Source organism: Vespula pensylvanica, chromosome 8 (genome assembly GCF_014466175.1).
Source record: "Vespula pensylvanica isolate Volc-1 chromosome 8, ASM1446617v1, whole genome shotgun sequence".
NCBI classification, from domain to species: Eukaryota; Metazoa; Arthropoda; class Insecta; order Hymenoptera; family Vespidae; genus Vespula; species Vespula pensylvanica.
In genome coordinates this window covers 2269688-2287359 of record NC_057692.1, presented here as the reverse complement: position 1 = coordinate 2287359, position 17672 = coordinate 2269688, and the positions used below count along the sequence as shown (strand labels likewise).

At 30.4% G+C, this 17672-nt stretch overlaps 1 protein-coding gene across 4 annotated transcripts in view; it reads left to right on the top strand.

Moving 5' to 3' along the window:
* Window positions 1–17020, top strand: part of LOC122631003 (beta-arrestin-1) — a 22443-nt gene extending 5423 nt beyond the window's left edge. Inside the window, exons 2-9 of one of the 4 annotated variants that reach the window (XM_043816160.1) lie at window positions 3167–3380; window positions 3994–4369; window positions 4905–5198; window positions 5906–6043; window positions 7946–8089; window positions 11507–11593; window positions 11973–12119; window positions 12903–17020. In XM_043816160.1, the coding sequence (XP_043672095.1) occupies window positions 3248–3380; window positions 3994–4369; window positions 4905–5198; window positions 5906–6043; window positions 7946–8089; window positions 11507–11593; window positions 11973–12119; window positions 12903–12978 (1395 nt within the window). In that variant the 5' untranslated portion in view covers window positions 3167–3247 and the 3' untranslated portion in view covers window positions 12979–17020. The remainder of the gene's footprint in view (window positions 1–3166; window positions 3381–3993; window positions 4370–4904; window positions 5199–5905; window positions 6044–7945; window positions 8090–11506; window positions 11594–11972; window positions 12120–12902) is intronic. The other 3 variants (XM_043816163.1, XM_043816161.1, XM_043816164.1) reach the window with 3 other exon arrangements.
* The last annotated feature ends 652 nt before the right edge of the window (window positions 17021–17672 follow it).

The window sequence follows — 17672 nt, the reverse complement described above, 5'->3', positions numbered from 1 at the left end:
TAAGTGATTTTTAATAATTAATTGTAACACTTTTTCGAGACATTTCAAGGTTTCTTTTTTTTTTTTTCTTCTATATTTTTTCTTCCCAAAATTTACAATTATTATAAAAGTTCAGGAATTGGGGAAAAAAAGTATTCTAAAAAGTATTAATAAGAAAAAAAAAAAAAAAGAGTAATTGATTTTTAGAAATCACGTAATAGAAACTTTCGACTCAACCTGTATAATGTCGATGAGGAAAAAAAACTGCTTTTGAACGCTTTTAATAAGATTTTAATTATTCCGCGTTAAAAAAAAAGAAATTAAAAAAGAAAAAATAAAAAAGAAATAAAAAAAATAGGTTATATTGAATAAAGGCAGCACTTCGCGAACGTCGAGCGGAAGTGTTGTGTTGTTCTTTTCGAGAGCTTATACCGCCTCTTTTCTCCAAACAGCTTTTCCCTTCGATAACGATTACGAAGAAGGAAAGTGGTTTTCGAGTTAGCAGTCAAGCAAGAAGGGTGCTTGCCTGCCACAAAATCGATGGAAAAGTACGCCTAATGAAAAGGAGGGAAAATCCTATTACTTTCTTTCCCTCCCTTCTCTACTTACTTTTTCGCGACCATGACGACCATCTTGGAAAAGTGAGTTTTCTAGGAGAGATCCCAGAAAGTTGATAGAGATAAAATGTATAACGAAATAGCGGGATATTCGTTTTATTATTTTTTTTTTTTCTTTTTTTTCCAATTATTCACTTGCTCGTCCGTTTACCAACGGAGAAAATATTACTTATATACGTGTTAAAATTTTTATAAGTCCCAGAAAGTTAATAGAGATAACGAAATAGCGGGATATTCGTTTTATTTATTTATTTTTTTTCTTTTTTTTTCCAATTATTCACTTGCTCGTCCGTTTACCAACGGAGAAAATATTACTTGCATATGTGTTAAAATTTTTATAAATCCATTGAAAAATTTCACATTTTCAAAGCGAGAGAGAGAGAGAGAGAGAGCAGGATGTGGTCATTAAAAAAAAAAAAAAGTCGAATATCCATAGATTCTCCGTTAAGATGGCGCTTCAAAGCAATACGAACGATAATTGAATTTCGAACGTCGCCTAATGAACAAGCTATTCTTCCAATTACACGTAGCGCTTCGTAATTAAGTTATCGTACTCGCTACTGCTCTCGAATTTTCGGTTCTGCCCGGGTAACGACGTAACACCGACGAGAAATTTAATTTCTCTCGTCTCGACGATCATGGCGCGCTCCAAAAGCGTTTCATTCTTTCCTCTAAGTTCGCTATATATTTAATGACAATATACGAAATCTCTCTATCTCTCTCTTTGAAAGGTCAATTTGATAAAGAAAGAAAGAAAGAAAAAATTCGTATGTTTGTTATTATTTACAATAAGTTGGAAAGACGTCATATGTAAATACATACGTCATATGATTTATCAGTTTCTCTAACGAATGCTTTATCCGATTTTTTTTTGACCGCGAACCACAATAAAAAAGAATAGATATACGTATATCATTTGTTTATCTTCCATCATTAAGAAGATATGATTCATTCATTTTATATAATCGAGAGGGAGCTACCTTTTATTGTATGTATTTAATTTCTTTTACTTTGTAACGTTATACAATAGTAGCTCGTTATATTTCTTGTTTTAATTAATTTACCAAAATGTCCTTACCTATGAAAACTTTATTTTTCTCTTCTATGATGATATCGCAATGAAAATAAAAATAAAGTAGGATAAACGTAATAATTTTATATAATAAAATTCATGTATATGTGTATATATATATATATATATATATATATATATACACGCACATATATGTACATACCTACATATTATATACATATTATTAACTAACGAATTCATCATTTTAGCGTGCAACTAGGTCGTTTGACATTAGTACGCTCTTCTAGAGAGGCCTATGAATATACATTAATACATACATAAATATGAATTAAAATACATAATTTGCGAGCGAATTTTCACGTTGAGGGAAAATTCTTATGTATATTTTTCTCATACTGGTTTATACATACAGGTAATACAATATAAAATATATTTGTTAGCTCGTACATATTTAACGTAAAACGTGAGAATCTTGATTATCCTTATACTACTGCCATCATATCGTTTTCGAGATCTTATTTCGTTTCTTTTTCATCCGTTTACAATGTTATACACGGCGTTACTTTTTCGTCGACGATCGGAGAAACTTATCGTGTCAATTAGAATTTCGAGTTGGTTCGAGTTTGCGTCATGTTTACCGACAACGCAATCCTGACGCAAATCGGTCTTACTACATTTCTCGCTAAGTTCGTCATGTTGTTAATATTCTCGTCTATAACATTCGTTTGTCTCTCGAGCTTACGCTTCTATATACTAAACTATCTAATAAATACCTAATGCCATAAATCTCCAAACTTTTCGCTCGTAAATGTCGGAAAAAATAGCAATAGTAGGTAGATATATATATTCTTGCAAGTACACACACACAAAATGCAATATGGCGAGTTGCTGTCAAACGCAAAAAAAGTTAAATAAATTGTGCATCATGGCGGTGGACCCTGACGAAAGTTAAAATACTTTATAGGTAATTCTGTACGTACATACATGAATAATATACACGTGTGTATACCTATATATACATGAATGTGCATATCTCTATGTATGTGTATATATATATATATACATATATATATAAATATATGAATGTATTATGCACGGTTAGGGAAGTATACTTGACACTAATCATGGATCGTATTTTATGCAGCAAAGAGTTCCATACCTGTTATGCGTCTCCATTGTGATATAGACATCCGCATGCATTCCGCAGCTATATATATATATATATATATATATATATATATATATATAAATGTCTCTGTAAATAAATACATACAACGTGAGTTATTACTCATGCGCCTAGATCTTTCATTGAGAATATTACATCAATCGTTATACCTCCTCTCTCTCTCTCTCTCTCTCTCTCTCTCTCTCTCTCTCTCTCTCTCTCTCTCTCTCTCTCTCTCTCTCTCTCTCTCTCTCTCTCTGTCTGTGTGTGTGTGTGTGTGTAAGTGCGCGCGCGCATTTAAGAGAACATTCGGAACTCCCTTGAAAACTTTTGATCATCAATCATGATATATTTATCGTCTATCTTTTACAGTGTTACAATTAGTGGCTAGATTTCACGTGCATTGAGGACTCAAATGAATTAGGGGCCAGTTCGGGCCCCGGGATACGCGCTATGGACAGTGTGGACAGTGCTAATAGACGGCAACCCACCCGTGTCTTTAAAAAATCCAGTCTCAATGGCAAGATCACTGTTTACCTTGGAAAGAGAGATTTCGTCGATCATATAACCCACGTTGATCCTATCGGTAAAGAAATCTTTTATTTCTTAATCCTTTATAATAAATAAATATAAGGCATATACAAAAAGAAATAATAGAAAAAATAAAAAAGAACTAATAAAAAAAAAAAAGTACGACTATAAATTATAAATATTACAAATATCACACAACTTAATAACCATTTGAATACATACGTAATATTACAAAAACAGAAGGAAATTTATCATTACTTAACCCTTTGCACTATAGAATTATTCTCTTAGTTTATTCTCATAGGCCAATTACACGCCACTTTTTTTCTTTTCTTTTTATTTATTTATTTTTTTTTTTTGCTTTTAATATCTCATCTATTTTAGTACGTAAGCACACGTATACCTGGAAAAGTAATTTTGGAATGAAACTGTTTTCCCACTATAACTTGTCTTATTAATTAAATGAAGTATCACGTGTCAGTGATGACTCAAGAGTTGTATAGAGAGAGAAAAAAAATAGTGTTATCACGTCAGAGGTGAGATTATAGTGCAGAAGGTTAAATATGAAGTTGTGAATTATTTCTTAGCCCTTTTTAGATGCTCTATATATTTTTTATATATTTATATATGTTCTATGATATTTATATATATGACTTTTTACGTTGCAGACGGTATAGTACTCATTGATCCGGATTACGTGAAAGACCGAAAAGTTTTCGGCCATGTTTTGGCAGCGTTTAAATATGGAAGAGACGATCTCGACGTGCTCGGACTTTATTTCCGAAAGGATCTTTATCTCGCTGCGGAACAAATATATCCTCAGGTGACCAGTTCTCAGCCGCGCAGGGAGCTGACGCGTCTTCAAGAGAGGCTAATAAAGAAATTAGGAAGTAATGCTTATCCGTTCTACTTCGAGCTGCCGCCACATTGTCCGGCCTCGGTGACGTTACAACCAGCACCTGGTGACAACGGTAAACCGTGCGGCGTCGATTACGAGCTAAAGGCGTTCGTGGGCGAAACTCAGGACGACAAACCCCATAAAAGGTATCGTAATGGGCTCTCTTAAAAATTTACGATTACACTCACATAGTGGAATCAATATTGGACGTTATTTAAGGACATTCTCTTATAAATAAAAATATCCTATGTACCTTTTAGTTATTTTTCTCGTATAACAAAAAAAGATTCCAATCTGTTTCCTTCTTTTTATTATTATTATTATTATTATTATTATTATTATTATTATTATTATTTCTAATTATATTTTTTATAAATATTTTTAATTCTCTTGAATTTCCAAGAAAATTTTTTTAACTATTTATTTATTTTACTTACATCAAACATTTAATCTAAACATTCCAGTGATGTAATGAATATGTTTAAAAGTATTCTAAGAGATGTAATCAAAAAAAAAAAGGGGGAGGAAAAAATTAATTTTTCTTTTTGTCATATGAGTATGCATTAAGATCGAGAGTATCGATACAAGTAATTATTTATCGGTAATAAAAATAAATTATTATTTAAAGATTTTTTGCGTGTATAAAATTAATGAGAACGTTTTATTCGTTGGTCGTTGCAGAAATTCAGTAAGGCTTGCGATACGGAAGATCATGTACGCGCCATCTAAGCAAGGCGAGCAACCGTACGTTGAGGTCAGCAAAGAGTTTCTGATGTCGCCTAGCAGGCTACACTTGGAGGCGTCTCTTGATAAGGAGCTTTATCATCATGGCGAGAACATAGCCATTAACGTGCACATCGCGAACAATAGTAATCGAACAGTTAAAAAGATAAAGGTGTCCGTGCGACAGTTCGCAGACATTTGTTTGTTTTCAACCGCGCAATACAAGTGCATCGTCGCTGAGGCCGAAAGCGAGTGAGTACCTTCCAGTTAATTCTACCTTGACAAGGATGACAACGATGATGACGATGATAACGATAATAATCGTCTGAATAAACATTGCTATGGATTCATTATATCGCTTTACGGCGAACAATTGATCCTATGAACGAACGAAAGAACAAACAAACAAACAAAAGATTTCAATCGATTCTTTTATATATATATATATATATTTTTGTTTCTTTTTTTTTTCTTTGTTATTATACATACATTCAATTATTCATTAGTTTGGGAACAGATAAACCTTATTTCTAAAATGTTGTAGACTTGAAAAACATGATAATAATAACAACGCGTAAAATATGCATACTATATAAATCGGGTTAATATCTAAAATCGTTAAACTTCGCGTTTGCATATCTTAATATTATTCGAATAATTTTTATTGGGTCATCGAATTTATTTCTATAATATTAAGTATTAAAAAAAAAATCAGATGTAGAAATAAAGTTGACAAGGTATATCTATTTCCAAGCTCTAATCCAATCGTAAATTCATTTTTTTCATCACGACCTATAAAATCGATGACGAGATCAATAGAATGGGTTAGATGCTTCAAAATTTCATTATGCGTTTCCCTGAATATATTACAAAACACCAACCCATGCTAGGTATAGAATGAATTTTACATTTGAATCTTGAAAATATGAAAAAGGAAAATAAGATGATTGCACTGGCAGTATAGGGGTAGCGCCGGGATTCACCTTGAGCAAGGTCTTTTCTCTAAGGCCGACGCTTGCCGACAACAAAGACAAGCGAGGTCTTGCTCTAGACGGTCAACTTAAGCACGAGGACACCAACCTCGCATCTAGCACAATGTGAGTGTGTGCTCGAACATTGAACGCGAATTTTTTTTTTTTAAGGTTTCAAGAAAATGGAGACTGTCAACGATGGTTTATAAAATACGCTATGTGTCTATACAAGTCACATAGTGGATACATTAGATCAAACGTTTGTATAATTTGAAGGAATGGTTGTTTGAAAAATTGTTAAAAAAAAATAGAAAGAAAGAAAGAAAAACGAAAAAAATAGAAAGAAGAAGGAGAAGAAAAAGGAAAAATAGAACAAAAGCCCGTTTAAGGTCTCCATCGATTCTGTGATCTTTATGAAAAGTAAATTTGTGTAACGTGAGACTATATATACATATATATATACACACGTGTATGTATATACCTATATATCTTTCTTGGAGAATGGAATGCCACTTATTTTATTGGTGATTTTGTGCTGGGGTTTTTTGCGTGGTGGCCTGTTACCAGATATATATATATATATATATATATATATATATATATATATATATGTATATATATATATATGTATATATATATACCTGGTTATTGATCACGATCGGTGATGGTTTTTTCGTCTGTTAGATATCTCCCTACACACACACACCCCCACTCTTTTCTCCTACTTCTGATTATCAACGATAACTAATGCACTTCTTCTTTCTAACACCTCTGTATTATCAATCCACGTATATTGAAACGATACTCGATATACGTATATCATACTCTCTCTTATACCTTGTTATCGTTGCTCCTGTGTATATTTTATTCTTGATATTATGTATGCCGGTGTAACGCACAAGCTGTGAGATATTTTACTATGTATACGTATACCTTTGTGTTCACATACATACATACATACATACATACATACATACATACATACATACATACATACATACATACATACATACATACATACATACGTGCACATTGGTATACGTTGGTGGTGCACTAGAGGTTTGATATGATTGGATGTTTTGTAGCTTAATGTCACGTGACAAAGTAGATAATTCTACCTATAGTCCTACATAGTTGAATATGGCGTCATAAGCGTAAGTGGAGGGAGCTCGATTGAAAATTATATCAATTATGTAATTTCTTTCGAACGAAAGGAAAACGATGTTCTCATGGGTACATCGAATGTGAATTCTCGTCACCGTGCATGTCTCTATGAACGATGTTAAAAAAGAAAAGAAAAAAAGGGGAGGTGATACTCGCGTAATTAGTCAAAATTCCAATTATAAGCGCTCATCGTCGTGTCCTCTGGCGAATTCAAAACGAAAATAACGTGCCATCCAATTTCATTCGTGTAAAACATCCATACATAATTCTCTCACATATAGATACCTACTACAGCGAGTTATAAATCTCTGTATTTCTCTCTCTCTCTCTCTCTCTCTCTCTCTCTCTCTCTCTCTCTCTCTCTCTCTCTCTTTCTCTCTATCTATCTATCTATCTATCTCTCTATCTATCTATCTCTCTTTCAGACAAAATCCATTGTGAAAAAGAAATCTTTTGGATTTTTATCTGCACTAATGGAATAATTAATCTGTTAACACGCGATACGTCGTGAATTTCGTTATAACGAAAGAGAGGGAGAGAAAGAAAGAAAGAGAGAATGAGAGAGATAAAGAAAGATATTTAATGAGATTGTAATGAGATTTCTAATTAAGATTAGACTAGATAGAATTCGAGATTCAGACGAGTTCGTTGATTAGCTCGGCGTTTAATATTTCTTCGAATCTGTCTCTTCCTCTCCCTCTCTCTCTCTCTCTCTCTCTCTCTCTCTCTCTCTCTCTCTCTCTCTCTCTCTCTCTCTCTTTCTCTTTCTCTTTCATTTTAATCTATTCTTCTTCTTTCTTTCTAATTTTGTCCAAGAACAGATTATATATAAACGGCATGATACTTATTGTAAATATTTGTTAGGGAGGGATGCCCAGTGGGGCCGGGTTTCACGCTGAGCAAAGTCTTCTCTCTGACACCGCTTCTCGCCAACAACAAAGATAAATGGGGGCTCGCCCTCGACGGCCAACTCAAAGACGAGGACACCAATCTGGCGTCCAGCACCCTGTAAGAATATCATAAACGCTGCTTGCGATTAAAATGAGACATCGTAAATGCATTCATACATCGTATATACATCGAATACATCGTGCATACAATACATATACATATAAATATATATATATATCTATGCATACATATAAACTGTAACGTGCATACGTCTTTTTACGTTAGCAATGGATATCCGATATACTCTCATTCTATTTTCTTGTTAGCCTTCAAACGATTCGCAATCAGTATGGAGAATTTCGAATCACAGTCGATAATAATTCGATGGTTGAAAAAATTCTTTAAAGTAATCTATATATATATATTATCATTTTTTTCTTTAGACTATGATTACATTGTTAAGATTTGTTAATATTATTTTCATTCAAACGATCAATCAAACAAAAATTTCTGTTTTCGAATGATACTCGAAGTGATTCAAAACTTGTGTTATATATATATAGGTGTATATATACATACACATATATACGGTATATAACGCGATACATTATATCTCTATCTCTCTATTCTTCTCTTTCTTTCTCTCGTACTCTTTTTCTATTTTCATCTTTTTCTTGACGTCTTTCTCGATTTGATCGGTTCTCTAAAACTTTTATCTCGATTCTCATGTTCGCATTGTGCCGTTTATTCGTTCACATACTGAAGAAAACTTTTCTTCTTAAACTCTGGAAAAGGAAATCATCTATGGCCTCCGTCTATTTATCTCTCTCTCTCTCTCTTTTTCTCTCTCCCTCTCTCTCTCTCTCTCCCTCTCTCTCTCTCTCTCTCTCTCTCTTTCTCTTTATCTATCTCTCTTCTCTTACTCTGTTTATCTATTTCGCTCGCTTCTTTACTGGCTGGGCAAAAAGCTTCGCTTTCGTTTGCAATGAAAATCTACTTGTAGTTTAATTTTTTTTCTTATCTCATAGAATGGGACTATCGACAGCGTATTTGTTTCTCTCTCGCTCTCACTCTCTCTCTATTTCTGTATCTCTGCACGATCGAGCGCTTTTATTCGAAGTTCATTTTGTTTTTAATTATATATATTATTTTTTATTTTCTTTTTCTATTTTGTATTTCGTCCTCTTTTCCACAAAGGATTTTCTAAAATTTAGTGAGTTTTCGCGGACGAAAAATCTGGGATATTCTCATAAGTCAAGAGAAAAGAAGTAAAAAAGATAAATTATTTATTTATTTGTTTGTTTACTTATTTATTAAAGAACGTTAAGTTTTTTAGACGTACAATTCTTCTTCTATTTAGTCGCGCATTGACAAGACTTACAGAAAAAGAAAGAAAGAAAGAAAGAAAGAAAAGAATAAAAAAAATATAAATATATATAAGATTATATTTGTCGTATATATTTTCTTTCTTTCTTTCTTTCTTTTTTTCTTTGTTTAAGATTTCTTGATTCGTAATTCTTAATTTTCAAAGGAATTAAAATAGTTTAAGATTTCGTAAGTACGTTCATAATTTTTCTTCGATGCTTTTTCTTACCTTAGAACGTACAATAATATGAATTTTCGTTTAATATAGAAAAAACGTCGAAGAGGCACCGGAATTACGATTTATAGTCCCCGTTTTTCATTAGATATAACAACGGATAATCTCTCGAAATAGTATCACGTCGCACGTCATATTATAGCAAGTATATCCATTAAGCGGAGTTATATGATTTTAGCGAGCGGGAACTACGACGAATTTACCCGAGAAATTCTTCAAAAATATTGATAATAATAATTATTATTATCATCAATAATTATTATTATCAATATTATCGATACTTTCCTTCGTTCTCGATATTATTATTCATTCGCATAAGAATGTATTTATCAAAAGGCAGGATTATTCGTGGTACGATTCGTGACGAAATTTTATCGATAAAAAATATATTGATCGAGAAAAGTAAAAAAATTGTTGAATTTTCGAGATATTATTTCGTTAGACGTATATATGTATTATCGAAAAGTATATATAGCGGGTCATACAAATAATCGAACACTTTTCGAAACACACACACACACACAAACTACATATGTGGGAAAAAACTATTATAACTATATATTTTATAATTGTATTTTTTATCGATGCTAATAGAAAATCATAGTGCTTTTTTCTCTTTTCTTTTTACGTATTTCCTGTAGAACGTTAAGTGCTTTACATCTATTAAAAAAAGAGAAACGACGCGCTTTACTCAAGCTTGAAAGAGTAGCACAATTTTAAAAGGTATCCGTACATTTTTGTGACCTAATGTGTATACGTTAATTCATGGGAAGAGAAAAAAAAGAAAAGAAAAGAAAAAAGGCGCGGCTTCTCGAGAGCACGTCAGCATTTTTATTCTTTCGAGATTCGAAGTGAGAGCAAGCAAAGCAATGGGATAACCGGCTGACACGTTTCATTCGAAGGAAGTCCGATCGATGTGCGTAACGCAAACGACGAAAAAAGAACTTGTCTCGGGAGATAGGAATGTCGGCGAAGAAATATTAATTTCTGTGGTTCGATTATACGTATATCCTTGTATATGTGTGATCGACGTGTCATCGTATCTGCGCGAAATTCGAATTTTTATTATTAAGAGGGGGGAAAAAAGAAAAAGACAAAAAATAAACGAACGAAGTTAAATCCATTATACAATGAAGTGAATTATAAATAGCAGAAAAAGATTCAAAGAGGAAAAAAATAATCTACCTGTATAGTAAGCGGTAAACTGTAATAATGTGACGGAAAGAAAGAACAGAACAAAAAAAAAAGAAAAAGAATCAGAATCTCCATCACTGTGCTCTTTTTTTCTCTCTCTTTTTTTTCTGCACTCACGTCGGTACATTACGCTGATAACGCTTAAAAAATGCATGCGCTCTTCGTGTGTTATATAAAGATGTTATTAACCCTTCGAATATTTTGTTAGTGTATTTTACTATCTCTTAAAGTTGACGTTTTTATTGGGAAGAAAAAAGAAAAAGAAAAAATCGAGAGAGAAATCGTAAGCTGTTTATGTCATTATTTGTTAAATCGCTAGTTTCTTTTTTCTTTCCTTTTTTTTTCTTCTTCTTTTTTTTCTCTTCTTCTTTCGTGCATACAATCCTAATAAAAATTTTTGTTTTTTATCCGTGGAACTTACTCTCTGCGTTTTAACACTGGAAAAGAAAAAATAAAATAAAGGAATGTAAAGTTTCATTTACACATATACACGCATAAATAATTCTTAATTTCTTTTTTCTTGTAATTTCAATAAGAAGAAAGGTCTTAAAAATTTTCTAGTGTTAATACGTACCGATTGCTCTTTTTGAAAATATTTCCATGTTCTTTGCTTAGCATGTACGTCCAGCTAATAACTTGCATGTCAGGCTACCACGTCTTTTTCTCTCTCTCTTTTTTTTTTTTTTTTTTTATCGTGTAATCAAGAAATTTTTATAATTGTTCATGTGTCATAATCGCAGCGTCGTAGATCCATCTCAACGCGAAAACCTAGGAATTATCGTCCAGTACAAGGTCAAAGTGAAACTCTGTCTCGGTGCGCTCGGAGGGTAAGTAAAAAAATATAAAAGAAAAGAAAATTATTATTTTTAAATAATATAATAGAACGTAATGAAGCGATCGAATAAGTAAAAGTAATTTCACTTTTTTTTCCAGTCGATTAATTATACTTCATTTATTCGTTTTTATTAATTTACATCAAAATATTTTCCGATCTATTTTATCTGATTTGATGAAGAAAAAAAAAAGTTCTCTCGATTAATCTTCAATATTTAAACAAAAAAAAAAAAAAACTAGTTCATCGAGGGAAAGGAAATCAAAAGAAAAAAAAATTGTAATAATCAAAAATATTTAGATCGATCGAATTTCGAACACCCGTTTAATCCGACATCGAAAAAAACTGCTAACGAGTAATTTGATTTTTAACAGCGAACTAGTCGCCGAATTGCCATTTATTTTGATGCATCCTAAACCAGAAGAAGAAAAATCAACTCTGTCAACGTCACCTCCAAGTCCAACGAATAAAGGGGATGGTGACGAGGTACCGCTCGATACCAACCTCATCCAACTGGACACGTAAGCCACGACTATTATCAAGTTACCGCCCAATTCCGAACCATTTTCGCTCCTTCCCTTCAATCCCATTACCACTTTGATCGAATATTTGTAGAAAATTTCTGGTTAACATAGAACTATCAGGATTGTTCCGAGATTTAATCAAGATATATGTATGAAAGAAGTGTGCTTGGATTTTTATTTCGATTTCAATTTATTTCTTTATTTATTTTTTCATTTTATTTTATTTTATTTTATTTTATTTTATTTTATTTTATTTTATTTTATTTTATTTTATTTTATTTTATTTTATTTTATTTTATTTTATTTTATTTTATTTAAGAAACACCAACGAACGTCTACAAATCAATTTTATTTATTTCCATGTCTTTTATTGGAATAAAATAAAATATAAATATATTTTATACAAGTAATTAACATGATCATGAAAGTGAACAAAGTTATAATTGATACTTTTCATTCTTAAAAAATGTTCACTTGTGTAATTAAAAAAATTTTCAAAATAGCATAGAAACAAAGTATGTCTTTTAATATCCAATTGTTTGTAATTTATATCATATCGTTAAAAAATACTTTCTCACAGTATTTCAATGCAAAAAATATTAACATTTCATTTCAATATATTTTTGTTTACCTTTGAATCTTTTTCTTTTTTCCTTCGTCTTTTCAATATTTATTAATCTAAATCTCTTTTTCTTGAATATTGTCTCGTTACTTATCATTTTTTTTATTAACGTTTCGCTTCCTTTTCGTTTCCCTTTTCCCTTGTTTTTTTTTATACAGGGAAGCCGATGGCGACGATGACATTGTATTCGAGGACTTCGCACGTCTAAGGTTAAAAGGCGAGACTGATGCCTGACCGTGTTGCTTAAACATCGTAAAGTTGCAAGGTGGAACAACTACTAAACGTCCAAAGTTTCAAGACGCCACGTCCTCTGCCAATACACGCCCTTTCTCCTTTTTAATTTAAAAAGTCGAAGGGTAAAATGAATTATAAAAAATCGTTGCGTCGTGTGTATGTATGTATTGTATGTATGTATGTATGTGTGTATCTGCATGTCGTGTGCCAGTATCGTCGATGAGAAATATTGTAAAAAATAAAAAACAAAAAAAAAAGAAGAAGAAGAAGAAGAGGGAAAAAAAACAGAAAAAAAATCAATATTAGATAAAATTATGCGCTCATATTCGTCGGGTGATAGAAATCATTTTCAAGCTGGATCATCCGTTGATACCTTTGATAACATTGTAAAAGGAAATTTGAAAAATTCTCGTATCAATCGTGCACGTATCAATTCGCTTGTATAACGAAATAATTTGTTGTTTTATAGATTTTTATTATATCCGAAAAAAAAAAAGAAGAAGAAATCCTCCATCTTCGCGGTAATGTCGGAAAATAAACAAAAAAAAAATTGAACAACTATACGAACTATAATTCGAATTCGATCTACGAATTAATTTTTTATATTTCACTAACACTATTATCGCGTGTGACTAAGTACTAAGGGAAGAGTACAAATTGTAAATGCTTTTTCGATATATTGTTTTTTGTTCTCTTTCTTTTTTTTTTTTTTTCTCCGAAGTCTAACCCCTTGATTAATTCTTTCAAGAACCAAAAAACTTGACGAACATAAACGTCTCTTAAATTTATCGAAAAATATATTTTTAATGTCGAAAGATTAATTTTGAATTCTTAATTATGGAATATTAAAAAGAATTACATTTTTTTATAGGATTATGATTTTAATATAAATTACACAGCAAAACAAGTGTTCCTATTTTCTGATTCTTCCCTTCGACGTTATTTTGCAACTCGTGTTAAAATCGCATGAATAATCGAAAGGTGCCTGGCAGTCCCGTCTCTCGATGAAATTTATATATATATATATATATATATATATATATATATATATATATATATAAATATTATATATGAATTGGTGATTTGAAAGTATGGTCTAATAGTAAGTCATAAAAAAAAAATAATTAGTTTATTACGTAATTCGTATAATTATATCATTGCTATACGAATTATGCGACGGATTAATTTTTTTGTTGGTTTTATTTTTTTTTTTTTCATTTTCTGCTTAGTCCACTTTTCATGATTATCGACTGATATATACATGTATATACATACTGACACGAAAGTCATGAAGCACATGTAACTGCGACCGTAAATTTAGTACATACTTTTTGAATATTGTAACGACGAAGGAATTCGTTTTCTATGAATGCAAACGATGCTCGGAGTATATAAAAAAAAAAAAAAAAAAAAAAAAAGAAGGAAAGAAACTTTAAGTAGTATAATAATTTATCGTGGCTTCGGAACAAATGTAGATTATTTCTTATCTCCTCTCCTCCCTCTATCCTGCTCTATACGTTTTTCAAAAATTATACTTGACGATTAATATAATATCTAAGACTGAATTTTAACATGCTGTTCAGAGAGACGATAAGCAATGACTTTTTTGATTGAGAAGATTCGAGCACAGAAAATAAAGAGAGAAGGAGAGGGTTGGAGGGAGGGGGAGAGGAAGAGACGTGTGTATGAATATACATGTGTGTATGTGTGTGAGTATGTGTCCTCAGAAAACGATATATACATATATATATATATATATATATATATATATATATATATCGAACAATATTTGCAAATGTACATGAAGTCTTTAGGGACTATAAATGAGCGCATATATTCTAGCGAATTTTAAACATAATATATTTGATATACGGCTGCATATCTTTTATTTTTACACATTTCGTCGTCGAGGCGTCTGATAAAATTTTGTTTAATAATCCACTTTTCTTTTTTCTTCTTTTTTCTCTTTTTTCTTTTTTTTGCACGGTACAAGATCTATCCTTAGTTTCGGATGTATTATTTTATTTTATTTTATTTCATTTCATTTCCTTTTATTTTATTTTATCGTTAATACCTTTATATGCGGAATATTATTCATGTATTAACCTAGTTACGTGCCACGGGTCTATTTTTGGCTATTTCGTGAAATAAATACACACGAAACTAATATATACACATGTCGCACATAACTGACTACAAACTAGTTTTATGCCTCTGAAATTGGCTTGACTACTGAGAAAATTTCACAGGGATCCAAGTAAGAAACGGAATAACTTTTCGTTGTCCGCATATAAAGTGTTTAAGAAACTTTTTTTGTAATCGATTAACAAAATCAAATTAATATATATTTACATAATTAATTCGTGTTTCAATTTTACCAGACGTAAGTATACATATGTATGTAAATAATAAAGGAAGCCGCACATTTTTTATTTAACTGAGATTAATAAGAAAAAAATAACCAAGCGAATTAGACACGAAAACGCATAATAATTGATTAATACGATAATTCTAGATTAATTACTTATTATTAGCACAACATGTTTAACGTATATAGGGAGAATTAGAGTTTTAATATCTTCATCGAGACGGTCAAAATTATAAGGAAAAAGAAAAAAAAAAAACATATTAATAATAATAATAAGAAATAGTCTTAACACACGCACGAACGTCTTTTTTAAAAAAGATTCGTCGTAATTAGCAGATGGTTTTTTAATTTTTTTCCTTTTATTCTCTTTTACAATTTGCTTACAAAGCATTAATTACGAGTTGCGCCGTTTTTAACGTTTACACAATTACAGGTGTCGTAATGTAGGAAACACTTGGGCGTAAAATTTTTATCGAAACTTTTATTTGTTATTAATATAATTCCAGATACATAAAAAAAGAAAATAAGCGTTACGATATAAAATATAATCGACATGTATAAATTCAATAACTTTTAGCTTTTACATATTTATACTGATATATATATATATATATATATATATATATATATACATATACATATATATATATTGATTAAGAAGAATTTAGGTTTTTTACAAAGCCCTCGTTCGTTCTCTGTACACTTTTATATACATTTGTTCATATAACGTATAACTTATCACGTAACGTAAAAATTCTAACGATACAGTATTTTTCTTCTCTTCGCGCGCGTTTATCATATTTGTTAAATTTGATAATTGTACGTAAGAAAATATCGAAGTATTGTCTTTGACAACTATACTCATTAATACGAGTTATACATACTGAATTATACGAAAAAAAGAAAAAAATACATTCGAAGTGTGTGTCACTCGGAAAATTATATTATATATTACAGTCCTTTTTTTATACGATATAATGCGAAGTATAACTATTATTAAGTTTTATAAAAATTTTTGCATAATATGTTACGTCGAGAAATAAAAGAAGAAAAGTCTCTTGCTATAATAATTTATCGACGTATATAATAATAAAAAAAAAAAAGAAACAAAAAATTAACAACTCAACGATACCGATAAAAAAAGTGGTTCATTTTACTTTTCGAATCTACTTACATATGTGTTATCATTAAGTATTGTTCAATGTAATTATATACCTATATATGTATATGTATACTTCCTTAATGTAAATCTACAGTATCTACGTATAGTATTTTATACGCTTTCTGACGAATACGCGAATTTTTATCTTTTTTCTTTTCTTTTTTTTTCTTTTTTTTTTTTTTTTTTTTTTTTTTTGATATTTTATATTTTCAAATACTCGTAACACACAATTGTGTGAGAAAACTTTGTGAATTCGAAAATTCTGATACTGTTAAATAGTTGTAAAATAATACAAACACACTCGCACACACGTATATATATAGAATAATATTAAAGATTTGGTTTCTGAAACCATTTCGTTCTCCAATTGAGAAAAAAGTCGAAAATTTTCATGGCGACTTTTAAAATTCTGTGTGTACCATTGTTTTATTATTATTATTTACTATGCTTATTATTATTATTATTATTATTATTATTATTATTATTATTATTATTATTATTACTATTATTATTATTATTATTATTATTACTATTATTATAAAAATAATGGCAACAAAAACTACATTTTGCGTTAATAAATTAAAAAAAAAAAAGAAAGAAATAAATCGTAAACATTACAAAAGTCTTCTTTTTATAAACACACACGTAGTTATTAAGAAAATCTTTATTATTATTATTATTATTATTATTATTATTATTATTATTATTATTATTATTTTAACAGCATTTTAAAAATCCCATCAAAATTATTTATATCACGAATTCAGATCGACATTTCTATCGAAGTTTAGGTAAAAAAAAAAAAAGAAAGAAATTAGAATTTTCGGATTCGCGCTAAGATTCTTCCTCGTTCGAGGAAAATTATTAATTAACGAAGAACGAGAAAAAAACAAAAAATATAATAATAGAAAAAGAAAGAAAGAATATGCATAATAATAGTAATATATATATATATATCGATATACCAAAGTCAATGAACTCACTTATTCTTTTTTTCTTTTATTTAATTTTTTTTTTTTTTTATTCTGATGAACGAGTAAAAGAGAGTTTCGAAGAGAAGTTGCGAGGGACGTGTGTGCATGTTGTTGTTGTTGTTGTTGTTGATATTGTTGTGTTGTGTATTGTGCGGCAACGAAAGTAGAGATTTAGATACATACATATGTA